Here is a 22,111-nt window from a genome sequence, read left to right as displayed (position 1 = left end):
CGGCTTCAGTGACCCCGCAAGATTGCGTCAATAATAAGTGCATAATAAGACATTATCATCGGAATGAACTTTGTAATGTTGCGTCCTTAACATGTATTTTCACTATAACACGTCTATGTCTGGGCTTGGGAACGTTGAGGGCGATGGAGGTTATAGAGTTTGTGCATAATGGCAAGATGCAAAAACGATGAACTCGTCTAGCCTCCCAAGTTTCTCATCCCTCCCCGAACATGCTGTCCTGTTCCAGTGAGTGTGGCCGTCCAACCACGGGAGAAGGGATATCAATTGATGTGCGTAGGTAGACTATAACGAGGAACCGTTTACGAGGTATTCCGTACTCCCTGCTGTACCGAGAATTGCTTTCAAGGGGCTGGAGGAGCAAAGAACAGGAAACCAATAGACATGATTCCGGTCTTGAGAGGCGTAAACAATGCAGCACAGAATAATACCATCATGAACAGATTCTAAGCTTGGGGGCTGACAATTCTTTTGATAGAATAATCTGGACGTGAATTGGCGGACGTAACTGCATGTATGTACTGTACAGCTTGCATATACGTGTATCGTTACAGGGAGATTTCAATTTGCTCAGTCAAACCAATATATTGATTTCCTGGCAGTGGTGAAATCGAGAACTTTCCCCGGCGGTCGTGGAGTGGAACCTTGGGAACAGCATTTTTCTGCCCCCGACGGAGCGACAGGTGGTTGGCCGCAAACGCAGCCCAGCACTTAGTCCTTAGGGCCCTTCCAGGGTTGCGCCAAGCCCTTCGCCCCGGACGAAGGTTTTGTCAGCCAGTGGTTGGGGGACTGCTGAGTCAGCGGGGCCCGGTTGCACGCAACTTGTTCCATTTTCCATTTGTTCCATCCTCCCGTCGATCCATTTTATCTTCTACCCCGTTTCTCTCATCTCGTCCTCTATCCCACCTTCGACTCCTTCATTCACTTACGCTCCTCGCCCCGCTTCCAGCTCTGCTGATCCTCTGTAGCCCTCTTCCGCCACTCCCTCTTCCAGCTCACGCTCCCTCTCCTGGAGTGGGACGCTGAAACCACTCTCTAATGTCACCTACGGGCTTTGCGGATCATCTGCGGCCTCTATCACTCAGGGAACATTCTGACCTACGATTGCCCGCATTGTAGGTCTCCACCATGGTCTGGCGGCTGCCTGGTGCCCGCTCTGCTCTTCCCACCGGCATTGCCCTCCTCCTTGTCCCGCTCTGGGCCGCTCAGCAGCAGCAGCCTCTTGCCCACAACGTCGAACCTCTACAAGCTTATATCGGAAACAATGCCCCCCTTCAATCACACACTCAAGCACACTCACTCGCAAACGCCAACGATGCGAGCGCCATAGAAACTGTTGCTCTGGCGGCCCCCAACCCCGCCGTTCGAGCACCTCCTGCCCGGCTCAACTCAAACGCTGGCCCGGGTCCGCAGCTCCAAGCGCGGTCCTTACAGGATTGGGAGGTTGAGGACTTTGTCCTCTTGGCGACCGTCGATGGAACTATCCACGCGAGGGATCGAAAGACAGGGGCCCCGCGTTGGGCACTCGAGGTTCCAAGCAGCCCGATGGTGGAAACAATCTATCACCAGTCCAATCGGTCCGGTTTTGCCGATGCGCAACCGGAGGACGATTTTATTTGGATCGTAGAGCCCAGCCGGGATGGCGACCTTTACATCTACAACCAGGCCCCCAATGGCGGCCTTCAGAAATTGGGTTTGACTGTGAAGGCTCTCGTTGACGAGACTCCTTATTCCGGAACCGACCCTCCCGTTACATATACTGCCAGAAAAGAAACGACCCTCTATACCGTAGATGCTCGCACCGGCACTATTCTTCGCGTCTTCAGTTCTCGAGGTTCTGCTGCCTCAACAGAACAAAGTTGTCGACGTGTCAATGACCTAGAGGCTCTCGATGACGAGGAGTGTGAGACCAAAAATGGCACGCTCACCCTTGGCCGACTCGAGTACATAGTAACTGTCCAAAATACAGAAACTGGAAATCTTATTTGCACCATCAAATATTCTGAATGGGGCCCGAACAATCGGGACGTTGACCTCCAAAGTCAATATTTCCGAACAATGGACGAACGACACATTTACAGTATGCACGACGGTGTTATCTTTGGGTTCGACCATTCAAAAGTAGACGGACGTCGCTACACCCAACGATTTACTTCTCCCGTGGCGCGTGTTTTCGATGTTGCACGCCCTGCTCGCACTGACTCGCCCGATACGTCCCTAGTTCTCCTTTCCCAGCCACGTAACCCTCCAGATGACAGCTTTGGCGTTAATACGCCGGAAGATCGAGAGTCCCGTGTGTTCGTAAACTGTACCGAAAATGGCGGCTGGTATGCAATGTCGGAAGCTTCATATCCATTGGTCACAGGACGTGCAAGGCAAGCCGAATGCTATGAGAAGGACTACCTCATGAACGAGAAACCTTTGATGAGCCACAGCCTTGCCCAACAAAGGGCTGCTCTGGCTGGCGTCCACTCTCTCAATGAGCCTTCAGGCAAGTATCAGCGGACTATTCCTAGTATATCTGGCCCCCCAGCCGATTTATCGAACGATACCCCTCGAGATATTGCAAGAGTATCACCCAAATCGCCTCCCCAACCCACCATTAGACCGGGTGTCCTTATTCAAAAGGGGTGGGACAACGTCGTTGATGTCGTGGTTACCCTCTGTCTCCTTACTTTTGGAACCTTTCTTTACCTGAACTCCCACACTTTACAGGAGCTTGCGAAACAGAAACTCGATCTTAAAAATGTCATTTCTATCAATGGGAAACCTCTGTCTACCACACCCTCTACGCCAATAATCGCTTCAATGCCGACTCTCCCGTCGGAGTTTGGTACGGATGGGGTACCATCTTCACTTGACCCTGGCGTTACTGTCAACATCACCGTCCCAACCCTCGACCAGGACGGTGATGTGACGCCACGATTGAAATCACGGGATTCAAGTGAGGATATGGAATCCACACCGAGGGTCAGGATACAGGACCCTGATAATAATGATGACAAGAATGACGAAGTTGAAGAGCTAAATCTCCTTCAGACGCCAGAGAAAACAAAGAAAAAAGCTCGCCGTGGAAGACGGGGTGGCGTCGCACACAAGCGTGGCAAGAAGAACCAGAACCAGAAACAGAGCGAAGACGCAGATGGCAAAATATCCACCGAGACACCGTCCGATAATGACCACACCGAGATTGCGAGGCGGCCAGGGCTCGAGAGACAGCTTTCGAGGATTATTTCAACAGAGATGATAGAAATTGATGGCTCGATTAGAATCGGCCAACTGAAGGTTCACACAGATAAAGTTTTAGGCCATGGCAGCCATGGCACTGTGGTCTACAAGGGATCCTTTGATGGCCGGGATGTGGCGGTAAAACGGATGTTGGTGGAATTTTACGATATTGCCTCTCACGAGGTTGGCTTATTGCAGGAAAGTGATGACCACAAAAACGTCATTCGATATTTCTGTCGAGAGCAAACTGCAGGGTTTCTTTATATCGGTCTGGAGCTCTGCCCTGCTTCATTACAGGACGTGGTGGAAAAGCCGCTTGATTACCCCAGTCTTGTCAATGGAGGGTTGGACGTACCAGACGTTCTGTGGCAAATTACCGCTGGAGTCCGATATCTCCACTCGTTGAAAATAGTCCATCGTGACTTGAAGCCCCAAAATATTCTTGTGGCCGCACCGAAGCCCCGAACCGGTTCGAGTTCGCTCCGATTACTTATTTCCGACTTCGGCTTGTGCAAAAAGTTGGAAGATAATCAAAGTTCCTTCAGAGCTACTACTGCACACGCCGCTGGGACATCCGGTTGGCGCGCTCCGGAGCTTCTTGTTGACGACGACCAAACCGCTCCAAGCGGCTCAACCTGGGACAACCAGAGTGTCGACTCCTCAGACCCTGCAGTTGTTGACCCTCAGACGAACCGAAGGGCCACACGTGCCATTGATATATTCTCCCTTGGCTGTGTCTTTTACTACGTGCTGACTCGTGGGGGTCATCCGTTCGATAAAGACGGCAAATTCATGCGTGAGGCGAATATTGTCAAAGGGTATCATAATTTAGATGATTTGCAGAAACTCGGAGACTACGCTTTCGAAGCGGATGATTTGATCAGGCAAATGTTATCCCTGGATCCACGCCATCGGTGAGTTTTCCAAAATTTAATATAATAGCAAAATGCCCAAACTTCAAGCAACTACACGAGTCTGACAAAATTCAATATCTAAGGCCTGACGCTACTACCATAATGCTCCACCCATTCTTCTGGTCCCCCGCAGACCGTCTGAATTTCCTCTGTGATGTATCTGACCATTTCGAATTCGAACCCCGCGATCCTCCCTCTGCAAATCTACTCTGCCTTGAATCGGTTGCCCCGGACGTCATTGGATTGGAAATGGACTTCCTCAAGCTGCTTCCGAAGGACTTTAAAGACAGTCTCGGCAAACAGCGAAAGTACACCGGGTCGAAGATGCTGGACCTTTTGCGCGCTCTCCGAAACAAACGCAATCATTACAACGATATGCCAGAACATCTCAAAGCCAACATTGGAGGGTTACCGGTTGGCTATCTCCAATTCTGGGCTCTGCGATTCCCTAGCCTGTTGATCAATTGTCATTGGGTCATTTTGCAACTGGGTCTAACGAAGGTGGAGAGGTTCAAGCGCTACTTCACGCCGCCTGCGTGAAGCGGGGAGGGAGGGCAAGGGTGTTGCGGGATGGATTGTTGTTGCTGTTGCTTTTTATTTGTTGACGACTATTACGACGACGATGATACGGCTATTACGAACGCTGCGCTATTGTTCTCGATAGAAAAAAATCTTTTTCGTTTTTTTTTTTTTTTTTTTTTTCAAAGAGGTTTGATTTATTGCATGGATATGGGGTTTTGATGGGAAAATTTTCACCGTTTTATTTATTATTTATTATTTATTTTTTTATTTTCATTTTTATTTACATTTTTGGATAACATCAATAGGTTTACTTTTATGTTTCAATAACATGTCACTCTCTGTATCGATAGAATGTAAATTTCCACTGTCTATGTGCATTGTAGTACCCCTTTAGGTCCTATCCATTCCATTCACCTGATTAGTTGCAGGCAAATTAATCCACATAACTATATAGAACTCCTGACTAATTTCAAGATTAACCCTAGATGTATGCTTGCACTTTGAAATTTCCAACAATGTTGGCTGCTGGCAAGGACGACGCTTGGTTAGTTCATTCATCAGGTTGGCGCGGCGGACGTAGAAAGGTTATTTAAAAGTTGACCAGTAGCTTTCAAACTCCTCCACAAGCACAACCATGCCACAACACAACACAGCCCAACACAACGCACCTTTCTTTTCTCCCCAATTCACTGCCGTCAGTCTCAATTACATTCATTAAGGCAGTCATCTCCAGATTCCCTCTTCCTATCCCAAGCAGTATTCTTGCATTTCTCTCTCCTCCCCCACCTCCACGACATCGAAGCTCTCATCTCGAATCCCTGTTCTGAACCGGTTGCCTTCCCATCCATCTACCAAGCTTTTACCTATACCACATTCGATATTCGTATGCTAGAAACGATCTATCCTCCTACCCTGAGCCCTCGTTGGCTTTGCGCAACTCACATTGAGACGATACTTCGTTCTGAAAATACCCTCCGTGCAAATTCAAATATCCGCCAAACGAAGCGACAACAGTTGAGCAGAGGGGCCACGGCTCACCCGCGCTGTGACAATGGTTCTCCTCCGCTTAACTGTCAAGGTCTTCCCTCCAGAGCCTCTTGGGCAACAATCTACGCCGGATACTACTGACGTTGACGACGGCCGCAAATCCATCAACTTCCTCCTAGTGGTAAGGAACCCGGAGGAAGTGACCCTGCGGAGGTTGGCCTATATGATACAGAACAAGTGGGCGATTCTTAAACCTGATGCTGGGTGGGTTGGTTGCTTCTTCATCGCACATGCTAGTTAAGTGGGGGAACATGGTTTTTGGCTAACAGCGCGCACATGTCCTGTCCCCGTAGACCGCTCGAAATCAAGAAGCTCGTGGATGACAAGCACGCGGAGGATGCCCTTGATATAGGATTGACTGTGGCAGACGTGTTTGTGGACAGCGGAAAGGCTCTTACTGACGGCTTGGATCAGAGAGGGGCTATACGGGTCATTCAACAACCTGGGCGTCAGGGACGGTATGGGTCTGTGGTGCAGGATTGGGCTGCTGTAGCGAGCAATTACGCGCGACCTCTTCCACCGCTATTTTCTGATTCACCACGTCACGAGCCTCGCTCCACGGCTTTCAGGTTCACGGACGGACCAGTCGCCGGCCCATCGCGCCAGGCGAAGGTTCCAGAGGCTGACTATGCTCCTCGACCGAGCGAGACTGGCGAAGAAATATCCAGCAGACAAGATAACCATTACCACGCCTCACCAATTTTAATAGAAGACCCACAGAAATCTAGAAACTTCATATCCTTTGCAGACAAAATTCGAGGTATGTTACATGTCTACTTTCATCCGCCTTGTGTCTGCGATGCTTCGATTTCCAGCTAACGCAAGAACTGTTTTTAGATGGAGATTTGCTCGATGAGGAAAGCACTGCGTTAGGGAGAGCTGGTAAATCGATTCTGGCTAATCAGGAGGAGGCAATAGCCTATGGTACCACTATAGACGATGCATTGGTATATATGACTGGTAAGGGTAGGCGAACACTATGATCATTTTCCCCTTTCGATAGTAATAGGCGTTAATTCACATTGGCCTTTTAGATGAAGCAATAGCGCGAGAGTTAGATCGACAGGCACCGCCGAAAACCAGTTCGCCTGGACCACAGGCTTCAACGCCACAGTCCTCACTGCCCAACCACAAGAACTCGAAAGTTGCAACGCCCAATAAGAGACAGGTGGAGGAGGTAGGTGATATCTATACCATTCCACCTACCGACCAAGAGGAGTTTAAGAATCCGGCGAGACCTCAGCCTGCCAAACGAAAACGACGCAATATAAGTCGTGCCGCTGAATTTACAATTCAGGATAATAAGAAAATCCTACTTGCGTCTACCGGGGACAGGCCGAACAATGCAATCATAGTTGACAGCGACATAGGCGACAATAGACCTACTGGTCAGATCGAGAAGGATTACGACGCTGTTATCTCTAGTCAGTCAAGTGTTCGACGTGGGACTAGGAAATCAAGTATTCGTGGCCCAGGAAGGAAATCGATGGCACTTAAATTAGCCATTACGGCTCCTCGGAGTGACAAAGATTCCGCTGAGGGTTCAGCTTCTATCACAAAAATACCACCAAACAAGAAATCTACTGTCTTAATCCCTGACTCCGATATTGAAATTGTCGACCCCCCCAAAACATCGACCCAGGCTACCGGCGTTTGTCAAGTAGTTATAACTCCCCCTTCAAAAAATTTTCTGGTTGGTGGAAGCCACCGAGGAGTAAATCGCAATGCAACAAATGGTTCAAATGGCATTAAATCCACGAAGAAAGATTCGAGCCCAATGGTCGACGCCTCCCCTATAGCGCACGTGAATGCTAGGGATAGTAATCCTATTTACTCCGATATCTCAGACAGTGATCCCTCAGATGATACTGGATCCCCTACATCTGGAGTGCGACAAAATACCAAAGTTGCGACTCCCCAGAAGGCAGCAAAAATGCCTTCCAGTCCGCGAGTCAAGACACTCCAGACTCCGGGCAGTAGTAGTACGTGCAAATTACGGACTCGAAATGATCCTAACGTTCATGAATTAACAGAAGACCCAGGTAAACAATCCGAGGGTCCATCCCACAGGACACCTAGTCGACCACCTGATTCACAGGAGATTGGACTAGGAATTACCTCATCACCAGTGAAACGCGCAAGAAGTCGTTCAATGAGCCAATTAGTTCCTGTAGCTGTAGCCGATACAAACAGCAATTCTAAGAGGGGTGTGTCGACCACTCCAGCGTTTCCTCGACCCCGTCCAGCAAGCCAAGCGCAAACACAAGCCGAGAAAATCAGCTCAGGCGATCCGCATACACCTCGTTTGTCGGTACTCCGTTCATCCCAGAAGTTTTTACCCGGAAATTCATCCGCCCGGCGTTCGGTTTCATTTGCAGAGGGGCCAAACGTTGACATACAGTCCACTCCCGCATCTGCCTCATCCGTCAAAATCGGCAATATTAACACCGCGGATCCAGTCAGAGCGACACCAGAGTCTCTTGAATACATGCGTACCGATCGTAAACTTCAAAGGAAAATCGAGGAGGCTAGGTTCCAGGGAAAGAGTGAAGATTATTGTGAACTATTACGAGAGATTAAAAATCTTACGGAGAAGCTTTACTATGCCAAGCCGAGAGAGCCCGAATATAAGATAGCCAAATACGAATACAGGTTGAACATGGCCATGAAAAATCTTCGGAATCATCCTGAAGAGGACCACCCTGATGAGAGCACCTCAGGGGAAGGTCGCCATGAAAGCCATCATCGTGAAGAAGTTGAGGATCAGACATCTAGAAAGAACTATAACGAACGGCCAGGCTCCATAAACGGGTCGCAAAGCAAATCACAACACCAAATTGGGTTTGATGGTGCCTTTCCGGAAGACCCACCAGACCAGCAGCCCCGCGTCCAAGAGTCCTCAGCTACTTCTACTTCTAGGGATCCCCTGGTATACCCTTCATCTCCTTCCACGGGAGACTCTGTTGAGACAGCTAATTCATTATCACGTAAGGGCGATGGAGCCTCGGGAAAGGCGGTCGAGGAGGAAGAAACACCTAAAGACGGAAATGGCCTGAAACGAAAAATACAAGAGCCGGAATCTGTCACTTCACCCAAAAACTCTAAGCGCCATCGGCCAGACCACGACTCCTCTCATCTAATAGAACGTGGGCTAGGGACAAATAAAATGAATACCAGCACGTCAGAACAAGAGCACTCGAATGAACCCGACCAGCGCAACGGACAATCCCCCTTCAATGATCAAAGAGCTGGAAGCATGACATCATCGGACTCAAGTAGTTCTGATTCCGATAGCGACGACTCGGAATCCGACTCCAATCAGACCCCAGATAAAAGCATGCTAAGCAAGCACCCGTCTTTGCCTCCCTCCGGAACTTCAGAAAGGGCGAGGTTGATTACTCCTTTTCGTAACATCAAAAAAAACTGGCCAGTCACGGATGCTCAGTGGCATTCAGACGATGGAGCATCAGCAGGAGAAAATACTCATACTGCCGCCAATGCAACAACCCCTACGGCGGCTGTGGGTGGGTTAGGAGCACCCTCATTCTCGCAGCCTAATCCTTCCATCCTGAGAACATCCAACGCTAATGGGAGATCTCACCATCACCAAGGTCAACGCAGCACGTTGAAATCACTTTTACGTCATCGGAATGAGGGTGAGGATGAGAGCAGTGCCAAAAGCGACTCTGAGAATGACAACGTGCGGGGCGCTAAAGGGTTCACGGCGCTTAACTTCCTTCGCAAAACTGGGTTAATGTAGTTGACGTTCCGAAGACTTTTTCCTTTCTCTTCCATAGCCCCCTTTTCATTCTTTTCTTATCTAGCGATGGCGTAGGTGCGTCCGACAGGAATTGTACTTGGTATTTTTTTCAACAAATGGTTTTCTGTATTGTTGCAATTAGTGTTGAAAGATGGCCTGGAGCACAACTGCGGATAGCATACTAGTGGCCAAAATCTAGAATCGCTGATTTCCTTTCCTCCTCTCCCTTTCGTTTTCTTTTGCATTCTTCCTTTTCTCTAGTGCTGCGAATGATATGATGGTGTTGCAATCGGTGAAATAGGGGCGGTTAGGTTAGTGTATAGCGTGATTGTTGGACATTACGTTTAAATGAGAGTGGTTTCGGAGAATTCGTTTATTGTTTGATTAGTCTGCACCAGTTCGTTTGCCGTGTCAAACACAGAATTTATTTGTGCTTAACATTCCTCTGCAAATGGGTTGGTTTTCTATGACGCAAACTTTCATGATAGGTTAAAATCAGTTCGATTAATGGATGCTTTCAGAAACAGAAATAAGTTAAATGAAACCCAGCTCAAGATAGTTCAAGATAGTTCTGAAATAAATACTGCTTAAAGTAGCTATCCAAAATTGATTTTTTTTTTTTTTTTTTTTTTCATATCTCGTTCATCCCCATTCCCATAATTTGATGTAGTTAGAATAGTAACCAAAACTTTCCACTTCGCCGTGTTTTTATTCCCCCAAGGCCATACCGACGAAACGCAACAAAGTAGACCGAAATTGCGAGAAGATGAAGTATATTATTAACATCCTCATTTACTTGCCCCCAGCCTCCTCCATCCATCCAGAAGGGACAGGTTCGATATCAACCAGCCAGCCAAATTCATCCACAATATCACCGGTCTGGATCCCCTTGAGCGTCTTCAGCAGTTTCCTACAGATCTCACCCCCCGCATCCCCCTCACCCGCCTCATAAGTGAACCTGTCATTCTTTGATCTCATCGTAATGCTCTTAATGGGCACAAGCGCCGCGGCCGTACCGGCAGCCATGACCTCGTCGAATTCGGTAAGCTCCTCGTAAGCCACCCTCCGGCGCTCGACCTTGTAGCCAAACATCTTCGAGCCAATCTCACAGACAGACGACGCCGTCACCGAATCAATCACATTCTTGCTATCCGGCACCACGAGCGTAACGGCTCCCGTGTCCTTGTCCTTACGAACACCGACGAACGCGGAGGTCGAGAACTCATCGATCTCCGTGCGCGTCTTGCTATCCAGGTGCAAAGTGATTCCGTACCCCTCAGAGCGCGCGCGGTCGCTATGTCGGAGGACGGGCGCATAGTTGCCTCCAACCTTGGCGGAGCCCGTGCCGTCGGGGGCGGAGCGGTCAAAGTCCTCCAGGATGAGCGCATCCACCGCATGCACGCCGTGGTACACGCCAGTGGGCATGACGAAAACGGCAAAGGTGTATTCGTCCGGTGGGTTCAGGCCGAGTTGGGCGGAGGAGCCGAAGATAAGCGGCCGGATATACATGGCGGCGCCGGTGGAGTGGGGGGGCACGAATTCGGCATTAGCTGCGACGGCGAGCCGGACGCATTCGAGGAAGTGCTCTTTGGGGACTGGGGGGATGGAGATGAATTCGGCTGAGCGCTGCATGCGCACGGCATTTTTCTGGGGGCGGAAGATGGTTATGCGCCCGGGTGCCGAAGGGGAGGTAGATGACGGGGCATGGCGGAAGGCTTTCATACCTTCGTAGGCTTGTTGGCCGTAGTTTAGACCTGGGGCCATGCCGTGGATTGGGATGTAAGGGGATTTGACGAAGCGTGGTGCGCTCCATTGAGGGTTGGAGGAGTGGGAGAAGTGGGATTCGACATGGCCGTTGACTGTTGGGCTGTTAGAGAGGCGGTTGGTTGTGCTGGTTCTGCTGGGCTAATTAGCCATACCTTCGCGGACTTTAAAGCCGACATCATTCCAGTCTAGACGATTGGATTCGTTCTGTTAGCCGTGGGGTCCCTGATAAACAATGACCTGCTATCGTTCGAACGGCCAATGGAGTGATGATTCAACATACCGATCGAGTCGACTGGTGGCGGAGGAAATGAGGTCATAGTGAGAAAGAATATGGACTCAAACAGGCACAAGCAACATACAAAGCCGGTCAATTACGAGTACCTAGTAGCTACCTAACCAACTGACAAAAATGTACAAAGCTTTGATGCGACGTCTATCAGGTCACCACAGCGGAGGAGGAGGGAGAAGGAATGAAATACCCGGCGGGGGGAGTGGAGTTTATTTATTTCACCGATGACAGGGCCAAAGGCGGGGTGACAGACGAATGACTGACGCTGTAGAGAGCCCGGGATAGCCGTAGCCAAAGCATCCAAGGCCAATATTCCATCCACAAGATAGCTTGAAGAACACGGTGCAAGAAGCGGATCGAGTTGTGGTTCTTCACCTTTGTTCTGTAGCAAGACGCATACTAGTAAGTATGAATGCAAAGTGTTATTATCGAATTTACAACAGTTTCTCTAGTTCTCTGGTCCCCTGTGACTCATCCATAGCAAACCCCAAGTGTCCTGTTTCGGCTGTGTAACTACGGAGTACGAAGAGTTCTTTGATAGAATATTTGATCCTGGATTCCACCTTTTGTCCGTTTTTGCTTTCGGCGGAAAACTCATTCATTAGGGCATGACTGGGTCAGGTGACCGTATGATTACTAAGCTCCTTGACTTGGCCCATTCCCAAACGCTTCCCAACTACCTACCTGTCTTAAAACGATGAGAAGTTCAAATACTAGTATGAAGCAAGAAAGCGGACTGACAGCTCGAAGGATGTTTGCTCCTGTGGGCTTTCCCGATGAACGGCATGATCTGCCAAACCAATGCCACAATGGATCACTTATTGACTACCCGGAACCGTCTTGAAAAACTGCACCAGTTTGTCATTCAGCCACATCATGTCCTCTTTGTTCCCCGGGGGCGCTCCGGCCCAGTCTGAGAAGAGCGGGATATGTGGTCAGCATGTATAGGATCTGGCATCTCGTATCCCGGGTGATGCTGTTGAACTTACGACCCCATATGGATGGGAAGACATCCAGCCTGCCTATTCCGGGCTGCAAGTTCGCAACCTCGTACTCCGAGTCCTCAGGCCTGATCGATGTGGTCAGTAACTGCTGGCCTTGCAAAAAGACGGCGTGTTGATTGAGTGCTGGGCATGGGTCACTCACGGGAAGTATAGGTCAGTTTTGCTGGGTAGAACCAGTGCCTTTGCTTTGATTGCCTTTAGAGCGGCTTCAAAGTTGCCGTTGTACGGTTCCTGCTTGGAGATATCGCCATTTTGCCAGGTCTGCAACATGACGAGCAGGTTCTCTGGTTCTATAGAACAGGTCAGCTCATCCCTCCTCAACCGGTTTGTCAGGTGAAATTCCGCTCCTCTAGGGATTAGCAGTTACCTTTTGTCAGGAAGAACGTTTCCCAGAAATTCACCATGAAATCCTCTAGATCTTTGTATCCGAGGACGGTTTCATGCAGCCTCTGCCGGTAAAACGTCTGGCTCATTCCCCTTTGCAGTGACAGTGAGAAAAGGTACATACATCTGTCAGTTTCAGTGGCTGTTGTCATCGCAAAACATGACTTTTCGTTCCGCTTTCCACTTCCATTCACTTACCAACCAGAATACCCGCGACCGAATGCTCGCAGTGCGACTTCTCTCTCGTCCCGAGTCCACAACCGGTGTAAATCGCTGCCCACTGCGGCTCCAACCTCTCCTACCCCGGCAGATCGAAAACCCTTGGCCGCCAACAAGGCGCTCTTGACGCCTTCAAGGAAAGCCTGATTGTGCAGTGATGTCTTTGCGGAACCGCAGAACGGAACGATCAAATCCATAAATTCTGGATACTGGGTTGCCCACTGGAATGTCTGGGCGGCTCCCATAGACCACCCCAGGACGGCGCGTAGATGGGTGATGTTAAAATGCTTCGTAACGAGTTCATGCTGGGCCCTCACATTATCGTAGAATGTGACCCGAGGAAACTCTTTGATGGTAGGGGAATTGGAGGGAGATGTGGACTGGCCGTTCCCAAACAATGCGGGGACGATGATGAAATATTTCTTCGGGCTGAGTTCCTTGTCATCTCCCACCAGCCAGAGATTATCAGAGATAACTAAGCCGGAGACGGAAATAATATGAATAGTACTGTTAGCACCCACAGATTTCTTTTGATTCTATTGCCGTGTAGATCTATGGTATTTCTGTTGGTTTTTCTTCTTCTTCTTCTTCTATGACAAAGACTTACGGCCAGAAAACCACGTCGGGTAGACAATTGTGGGGAGCGCTGGATCACCCAGAGCCTTGAAAGCGATACGCGCATCGGGGATAACCTCGCCGCTCTGGAGCTTCCAGTCGCCGAGGGGAAAGGTTTCGAAATCGCCCTGTGAAGAAGCCATATTGCCTTCTACTGCAGTGCCGCACAGTGCTATGTATGTATGTAATCGATATGTTGACAAATGGGGATGTGAAGAATATCCAGCTATTTTGGTGTCCAAAAGCTTGTGATGCGAGGCGAGGAGTAAAGCGGGGTCAGGGAGAACAAAAGGACGAAGTAACTTGAACCAAACCAGCTGCCCCGCTGGAGGATATGCTTGGATCGCATTGCTTGTATTCACGATAATCGATTCCGCAATGGAAAGCTATGTGGTTCATCCAGCTCTTCTACGATGGCCAGGGGAGCTACGACAGATCGCCATATCCAGATCTCAGGCAGCTCCTCCGTTTCTTCCAAATGTCAACCTCCATGGATCTCCGCACGCTTTCACATACGGAGCCACGGAAGACCCTTATCGGGGGTTGTACCAGTTCGCCGCTCCGATCATCATCTTGTCACTGGTCTTCACAGGTCTGTACACACACTCGCGTCCTGCCAAACTCCGGGATTTCCGAACGACGGAATCGCCATCTGGAAGTCGGAATTCGGCTCGCGCTTAGTTTATTTCCGAACCAGCGTTAGGATGCACAGTTTTACATATATATAAAGTGGTAAAAGGCGAGCAGTCCCAATTCATCCTCAAGTTGCAAACGTTCTGAAACTCCGTAGCGTTATAAAAATACCCAAGACGAAAGCACATAGTAATATTAAAACACTTCTATCTTGCCAACCGCGAATCATCGAACATGGAAAATTCTCCTGTCTGGTTCATCACCGGCGCATCTTCCGGGTTTGGGAGCGCCCTTGCACAAGCGGCTCTGAAGGCTGGCAATAGAGTCATTGCAACTGCGAGGAACATAGAGAAGTCGAAACGGGAGATCCCACAGATCGAAGAGCTTGGGGGCAAATGGCTACAGCTGGATGTCACTGCGTCCGACGTGCGCGAAAAGGTCCAGCGGATTGTGCAGGAGTACGGCAAGATTGACGTTGTGATCAACAGCGCAGGTTATGCTTTATTCGGGGCCTTGGACGATGTGAGGTGAGTAGCTAACCCGCTGGGGTCGCAGAGTGCTACAATGCAAGGTCGATAATGAGAATATTTGTATAACGATATGATTCTGTTGATCTGAACAGCGAATCCGAGATCCACCAGCGGTTCAATACCAATGTCTACGGCCCAATCCGCGTCATGCAAGCAGCCATCCCGTCGATGAGAGAGCAAAAGTCAGGGACTACCGTGAATATTAGCAGCGTAGCCGGGCTTGATGCGCAGACGGCCTGCTCGATGTATGCGGGGAGCAAATTTGCCCTTGAAGGTGCGCTTTGCCGATAGACCATGATGAAAATGCTACCCTAGTATCCTACTGACACAACTGAACAGGCATCTCGGAATCCCTCGCTCGCGATCATGGAATGCTTTCTCAAGTAGGCACTTGGTGTTGGGGCCACCTCTGCTGAGACAAGAAGGTAGTGGGTTCGAATCCCACCCTCTTCAAAAGGATATTATCACATCTTGGTGGATATTGGGGGTACCCTTTTTATCTCATTTCTATTGGTAACTGCCACTGCAGGGTAGAGCAATGTTCAACACTATGTATATAGTCTAGATGGATTCAGTATAGTGTGGGATCCTAAGGTGTTGTGATTCTTACATGTCTACGGAGTAGTCCAAGTGACAAGGGACTGCTTAGTATTGCGTGAGCAATTGTGGGGCAAGGGCCCCCTTGAGGGCTAGATCCAGAATGGTATAGTGAAGTCTCTCCATCAAGGATGACTCAGTTATGGATAGAGAAATGTAACTAGAGAGTAGTCGAACATGAGGGTAGGCTAGTGAGGTGAAGGCTGTCATAGTCTCAGACTGCATATGGCCTTAGAAAAAATATGAAGAACAACAACAACAACAACAACGATTCACTGCAACGTTTCCTTGTTCTCGACGGCAAACAGCCAGGGGATCCCGCCAAGGCCGTTGAGAGAATTATGGAAGTGATCAATGGGACTGGCATGGGAGAAGGGAAAACGGGCTTCCTACGCCTGCCATTGGGTCTTGATTGTGTCCTGCGGACGCAGCAAAAGATAGCGTCGGTGCAGCAAAACTTTGCCGCCATGCAAGAGACAGCGGCGAGCACGAATTTTGATTAGGTCGAAATGTATTCCGTAAATAGTTGCTCCATAGTTACGGTAGTTAACTACAATACTGGCCTTCGGACTGTGGTACTAGTGCACTTTTTAACAATTTCTAACAATCCATTGGAGGGTTCATGGTTATGAGGCGTTTGGCAATTTAACATTGATACTATGGGATCCTTTTCCCTCACCCCGCATTTAGAATAAAATAATTTCTTGTCGGAACTAGATAATGTCCGAATATTGACCCAAATACTGAATATCAAAATAGAATATTGAATTGATTATTATAACTCCGATAATTACATGATAAGCAGGCAGTATTTATAAGGAAGGATATGCTTGATTATACGAGGATCCTCGATATACGAGATATCATCTCCGACACGATATTTCCCTGTAGAGCAACTATATGCTCTCCAAAGCTCTACCCCACAAAGAACGTGAACTCCCCCGTCAAATGGACTCTTGATTAACTATGATAGTTTATAGTTAGCTCACTTTGTCTAAATATCAGTATGTGAAGATTTGAAAACAGAGCTCACAGAGCAACTGGCCTGTGTCGTGTTGAACTCACAATGAAACAATGAAAGGTGTATCAAACTTGTAAGTAGACTGATTAACAGAAAATAGAAGTCATTCAGAGTATTGAAAACAGCTTTGAAAAACTCAGAAATATCTGAAAAGTTGATTCATGAAATCAAATATAGAAATTTTCCAACCCCACTTCTAATATAGAGTCATTATCACAACAGGCTGTGAGGAGGTCTTACAATTCAAGATTAATAGCAGAAACATCATCAAAGCTCTGAGAGAACATTTTCATCTTGATGAACTCTGTAACTTTATTTATTGTTAAAACCAACTCTGTACTAGTGTAAAAAGACTGCTCCTCAACAGGACTATAGAGTAGGGACACAGAATCATGAAAAAGTTCACAAACTTCACTTATTTCATTGATTATCAGAGATTCAGAGTTTCTCAGTGCACAAAATTCAGTCTGCTCATGCTGAGCTATGTAAACTCACTTATTAAAGATGATAAACTCTTCCATCTGATCAGATTGTATTTCAATCTGATTTCTCTGAGAATCAAAGCACATCCTGTCCTTCTCACATCAATTGCACATAACAAGAATGCTGTTGCATATCCCCCCTGTAACATTGGTAGTTCTGTCCGATTTCAAAAAAATACAAGCCTCTTGTGATCTTCCCGAACGAATCCAACGGGTGTGAGGCGAGAACACTGACTGACATATCAATGTTGTATTGCCTAGGCTACTGTGAAAGTGGGACAGCATGCAATTTGGTTTAAATAATTTAAAGCAAAAACTTTGCCAAGTTGACAAATGCAATCCATGATATGCCTCTGGTCTTGGATGAAGACCTTTTCTGATGTGAACAGACTTGGCCAATGTTAATTGGCATTGAATCAACTATCTTTCATGTTGCTTCAAATACTTTGATTAGTTTCTCGGAGTTCTCTATGCCTTTCTGGATTCGGATGGAATGGTGCGCCCCAGCTACCTCTTGGTCGTGTTGTTCGGACTTGGATTCTTGAAGCTGTTGTTGAAGTCCTTTTATGCTGTCATCAGCATCTTTCTGTGTCGCCCCTGATATCTTGCTTTGCAAGATTAAATACGTCCCCTCCAGCAGTCTCTCTGTTTGGAGACACCCCGAAACGGTACGCTTCTTCAAGGGCCTCTGGGGATTCTGACAGATTTCTCACAACATGGTAATTTGTTAAAAATCCTTTGTAAACTGATCTGCCACTGGTTAAAGTCAGAAATCCCCCCATAGTTCTTCCGCCTTCTTTCGCACAACACCGATCGAACAGCCCATTTCAAGTGGACTCTCGGTGTCCAGCCGATAAAGGTAGGAGACACCAAGTTCGCCCTTCTCCGAATCTTCCGTAGAATTGATCTGGGGCGATGATCCTGGTAGAAACTCAACTGCGAAGGTAGCTCTTTCCTGGGATCGGATGATGAGATTCATTTCGCTGAGGATGTTTGACCAATCTCCAGAAGTATATACGGATCCACTACGACTACTCCGTACAATGGTCGGTTTCGCTTTTTCCTCGGTCCGGCAAGGAGTCGCCTAGCCTTGTCTGCAGGAGAGTAACGAAATCAGCCCTAATGTGCTCGAAGTGAGGTATATTTTCATTTTCAGCGTCAATAACGAATAGAGACGGTTGGAAAACAAGATGGGAGCGAGCAATTTCAACATGGGTTTCCTGACCGTTCGAACGGTGATATTGGAAGAGAGCTCGAATCTCGTCCGCTGCGGGTCCCAAATGTCTCAGCACGTGAGAATGAAACAAGATCTGCAGAAGGAAAGTGGCATCCTGTAATAGGATAGCACTACGCCGAATAGCCACTAGGTTACCCACAGCAAAAAGCCAACGTAACCATTTGTTAAATGGTTGCGCTCATAGTGATATATATACCCGTGGGTGTGGCCACCCAACCCACCACCTATACACTGCGACCACCAGCAGCAGCATAGTTGGGAACCACAATCCTGGGTGCCGGGAGAATATCCAGGGGTCGGGGGCTCATGAACGGGATGTGGAAAATCAGGATCCATGTTCAATCAATTGTAGAACTCTTTCGCTCGACACTTGAAACGAGGGACAAGGCCGTAGCAACGCTATTTTTTTCGCTTCAATCGTTGAAGTTCTGATGCTGCAGGGAAACAGCTCGCAGAATTTTTGGTTTTGTATCGGGCGTCGTGGTCCTGGTTTGTGGGACGTCAAGTGGTTGTGTTATATACATGCGGTGCGCTAGTCCGTAATAGGTAGTAGTTGAAGCATCATTGTTGAGCCCTGGGCAGAAATGCTTGGGCAGTGCACTACAGTTTTACAAGTTAATGATTTTATTTTGCATCACTTGGTTTAAGAATATCAGCCACGCAGTGTATTGCTTGTATTTATCTATTTCACTTATTTCATTTTTTGTTATGATGTAACTAACTGCTATTTTGGTTGTGATTTGCCATGATGTCTACTATATTGCGGATAACGTTGAGTATGTGGATTTTCAGGTTCAGAGGAGAAATTCTATTATGTTTAAATTCAATACCTTGATACTTGCATATTCTCCCACATTTCAATTTAATACTCTTCTTACCCTGATATCATATGTCAATTCATTTTTATTCATCGACGAACCCTTCAAAGGACATAATACCAATTGGTGGCCCTGCTTATTCATTGGTACTAGCATTTTTAGACATTAACTGTTGGGGGGATTGGATTGGGTGATTCGTACACTCTTCCCACCACGGCGCTGGTGGTGATTGAGCTCTTCTGCCCTAGTTAGTGGCCTAATATTAACTAGTTAACGGCACGGGACCTGTAAACTGTTCCAATTCTAGCGCTGAGGTCTCATTTTCTTACCCCGCGCCAGCCGTTGGAGGCGCCGGCGATGGTCCCTAACCCTTTTCAAGCCTCTTTCTCCCGAGAAACTTCAAAGTGAGAAGTTTGTCGCTAGCTACGCCTGGCTTCTTATAACCCGGATTGACAACGCCAGATCTATAGCCATGGAGGACTGCATATATATGATACAGTCTGCGCCGCCTGGGCTAGAAACCGCAACACCACTTGTTCTCGTTCATGACGGCGGGGGAACAATCGTATCATATTGCTATCTGGATTCCCTAGATAGAGCGGTATATGGCATACAGAACCCGCGTCTTTATTCCGGCCAGCCCTGGGATGGTGGACTCCCGGAAATGGCCAGGGTATATGCGGATCTGATCCTTTCAGTTGTGCCGTCGGGACCACTTTTGTTGGGTGGTGAGCTGCTCTCGAATACTACATACACAACGTCGCATGCAAACCTCCTACTAAAAACATTTTCCTCCTAGGGTGGTCACTGGGCGGACTTCTCTCGTTGGAGGTGGCAAACATCCTGCTCAGGACTTCAGCGGTCCGCGTTTTGGGGTTGGTCATGATTGACTCTATATACCCACTCGCGATTTCTCAGGCGGTTTCGAACGTCGTTGGTCCGCAGCCTGTGTTTAGCAAAGATACCCGGGCTGAAACACGCCAACTTGTTTCCCATTGCATGGAGTTAGCTCAATCTATGGTTGATAGCTGGATTCCTCCCGTCTGGAGAGGATGTAGCGACTCCGGGTTGATCCTGAAAAGGACCGAATTAGAGAAGGAACTCTCCCTAATCGAGCCCAGACCACCAGCTATAATGGAGGACCACGCTGATGCCGTGGCTCCCGCCAATATTACCTATTCTGATATGAAAAATGGAACGACGGCATCGAATGCAAACATCGATTTTCCGTCCATCCCTAAGACGATTCTCCTTCGCTGTGACGACTACGTGCCAGTGTCAATGCCAGACACTCCGGATGCAGTTTGCAGGGTCGATGTTGTGCGCGAGCTCCGCAGCCTGGGCTGGGAAAAGTATCCACATCATTTCACGCCAGCTGTTTTGAACGTATCTGGTCATCACTTCAACTTATTTACGGATGAATATGTAAGTTCTTCCTAACATGCATAGTATCGTGTGTAGTTGGTCTACACTATATAATTGGAGCCCAACTTACATGTTTGTCATTTATTTAGATTGATCAGATCTCAATTCAGATTAGGCAATCATGCAAAATGCTGGAGCGTGATAGCTAGGTTGTATATTATGGGGTTTTAATATACATAATCATTCCATTTAGACCCAGGTTATCACTGACCTGATGGAATCTAGAATCTTCATTGTCCATAGAGATATCCTTCATATTGCTGCCTTGTGACAACCTCGCCGTTCAGCTGTTTCACATACTCTAAACGTCAGACTATCCCTCCCACGTATCCTTTTAACAGTTGTTGTTTCCCCCTCGCCATCCCCACTGTTTGTCCAAAGGAAATATTTTGCTTGCTGACCACCACAGTCTAAATAACAAAGCTTTTTGCTCTAGAGGCTTATTATTTAACCCCTTCAGGAGCGTCTGCTAACCCACTTGCAACAATCGTGAAATATCTGGTGATATCAACGCCGATTTCGCCGCAGGATCGAAGTGGCCAAATCACTGTGTTTATTTTACTTGATCTATTGACCCGTTTCCCCTTGTCCAACAGGACCGGTGTGCTCATCAATCCTCTGGCTTATACACCGAATCGAAACAGCAGCACGTCAGTGCTATCTCCAAATTTCAGGCATATCTGTGGTGTCATACGCTTGTAAGTATTACCTTGTATGACGGGAGACAAAAAGAACGACCCTCCCAGGGAGAAGGGGGGGAAAAAAAACCGCAACGCGGAATCAAACCTTCCCCGCTAACTGGCTTGCGTAGACCAAATACATACCCAGATATCTCCCCTGCCATGTGTTACCGGAAACAATTTGTCTACAAATGCAGTCATGTAGTTTATGGAACAGCGGTATACCCTTGTGGGTTCAACTGTCCCCAACGTGGAATCGCCTGTATGACCGTATACGTGGACAGCGATTGTGACGAATGTAAACGTAAAGCATCGTCATCATAATCTGTTAGCGACAGCGCTGCATCCAATGCCACCGACCAGTCCGTGTGCATCGGTTTTATGAATGCACCCGTAAACGAATCTAAAGCATCAGACTCCTCACACCCCTGTGTCAAGAGGGAAAAGGTCACCTCGGCCTAAAAAGGTAACAGGTACTATGAGAGGGAAGGCGATTCAAATGGCTTTATTCTCAAGGATGAAAGGTGTCTTCTTTGCGGACCTTGGTTTTTTTTTTTTTTTTTTTTTTATCCCTCTTTTCCTCTTTTTTTCCCTCCCTTTCAACCTTTTGTGCAACTGGGAGGAGTGGTTGATTCATTTCATTAGCTGGTAGGAAACTTCGTCCTATTGGATACTAGTATCTATCTGTCGCGGGCGGTTGATCATGCTGTATGGTTTTGGAGGCCTAATTTGTGAAAGATTTGGATAGGATTTTGCAATTTGTTGAACTGGAATCAAGCCTGGAGGTTACTACCCTGTAAAATCCTGCCCATATCAACGTTTTCTATAACATCCCGTATTTGGACATGTCAACACTAAACAACGAATGTCTGGCCCCCTGTCTCTCGATTGTTCTCGTCCCTAGGTGATCCTCGGCGTTGG

General features: G+C 47.9%; 7 protein-coding genes across 7 annotated transcripts; 5 read left to right on the top strand and 2 right to left on the bottom strand.

Annotated features, from left to right (window-relative positions):
* Positions 1 to 1,146: 1,146 nt before the first annotated feature.
* HCAG_03304 (conserved hypothetical protein) lies at positions 1,147 to 4,700 on the top strand (the record flags this gene model as incomplete). Its single annotated transcript, XM_001541157.1, has 2 exons — positions 1,147 to 4,160; positions 4,244 to 4,700. The coding sequence occupies 2 exons, from the start codon at positions 1,147 to 1,149 to the stop codon at positions 4,698 to 4,700; spliced, it is 3,471 nt and encodes a 1,156-aa protein (XP_001541207.1).
* A 1,033-nt stretch (positions 4,701 to 5,733) lies between these two features.
* On the top strand, positions 5,734 to 9,489 carry HCAG_03303 (predicted protein; the record flags this gene model as incomplete). Its single annotated transcript, XM_001541156.1, has 5 exons — positions 5,734 to 5,933; positions 6,023 to 6,489; positions 6,567 to 6,689; positions 6,764 to 7,711; positions 7,763 to 9,489. The coding sequence occupies 5 exons, from the start codon at positions 5,734 to 5,736 to the stop codon at positions 9,487 to 9,489; spliced, it is 3,465 nt and encodes a 1,154-aa protein (XP_001541206.1).
* Positions 9,490 to 10,281: 792 nt separating this feature from the next.
* HCAG_03302 (conserved hypothetical protein) lies at positions 10,282 to 11,573 on the bottom strand (the record flags this gene model as incomplete). Its single annotated transcript, XM_001541155.1, has 3 exons — positions 10,282 to 11,348; positions 11,409 to 11,441; positions 11,537 to 11,573. 3 exons carry the CDS (start codon positions 11,571 to 11,573, stop codon positions 10,282 to 10,284), a joined length of 1,137 nt encoding a protein of 378 aa, XP_001541205.1.
* A 797-nt stretch (positions 11,574 to 12,370) lies between these two features.
* On the bottom strand, positions 12,371 to 13,910 carry HCAG_03301 (conserved hypothetical protein; the record flags this gene model as incomplete). Its single annotated transcript, XM_001541154.1, has 6 exons — positions 12,371 to 12,393; positions 12,535 to 12,614; positions 12,692 to 12,839; positions 12,917 to 13,026; positions 13,132 to 13,627; positions 13,760 to 13,910. 6 exons carry the CDS (start codon positions 13,908 to 13,910, stop codon positions 12,371 to 12,373), a joined length of 1,008 nt encoding a protein of 335 aa, XP_001541204.1.
* A 724-nt stretch (positions 13,911 to 14,634) lies between these two features.
* On the top strand, positions 14,635 to 15,346 carry HCAG_03300 (predicted protein; the record flags this gene model as incomplete). The annotated part of the gene is made up of 3 exons (XM_001541153.1): positions 14,635 to 14,927; positions 15,023 to 15,204; positions 15,270 to 15,346. The coding sequence occupies 3 exons, from the start codon at positions 14,635 to 14,637 to the stop codon at positions 15,344 to 15,346; spliced, it is 552 nt and encodes a 183-aa protein (XP_001541203.1).
* A 423-nt stretch (positions 15,347 to 15,769) lies between these two features.
* HCAG_03299 (predicted protein) lies at positions 15,770 to 16,030 on the top strand (the record flags this gene model as incomplete). The annotated part of the gene is made up of 1 exon (XM_001541152.1): positions 15,770 to 16,030. One exon carries the CDS (start codon positions 15,770 to 15,772, stop codon positions 16,028 to 16,030), a length of 261 nt encoding a protein of 86 aa, XP_001541202.1.
* A 2,982-nt stretch (positions 16,031 to 19,012) lies between these two features.
* Positions 19,013 to 20,659, top strand: HCAG_03298 (predicted protein; the record flags this gene model as incomplete). Its single annotated transcript, XM_001541151.1, has 5 exons — positions 19,013 to 19,043; positions 19,393 to 19,489; positions 19,885 to 19,960; positions 20,004 to 20,510; positions 20,600 to 20,659. The coding sequence occupies 5 exons, from the start codon at positions 19,013 to 19,015 to the stop codon at positions 20,657 to 20,659; spliced, it is 771 nt and encodes a 256-aa protein (XP_001541201.1).
* Positions 20,660 to 22,111: the final 1,452 nt, after the last annotated feature.

This window comes from Histoplasma capsulatum, genomic scaffold (genome assembly GCF_000149585.1).
Source record: "Histoplasma capsulatum NAm1 scaffold_3 genomic scaffold, whole genome shotgun sequence".
Lineage (NCBI taxonomy): Eukaryota > Fungi > Ascomycota > Eurotiomycetes > Onygenales > Ajellomycetaceae > Histoplasma > Histoplasma mississippiense.
This window is presented reverse-complemented; position numbering and strand designations above follow the sequence as displayed.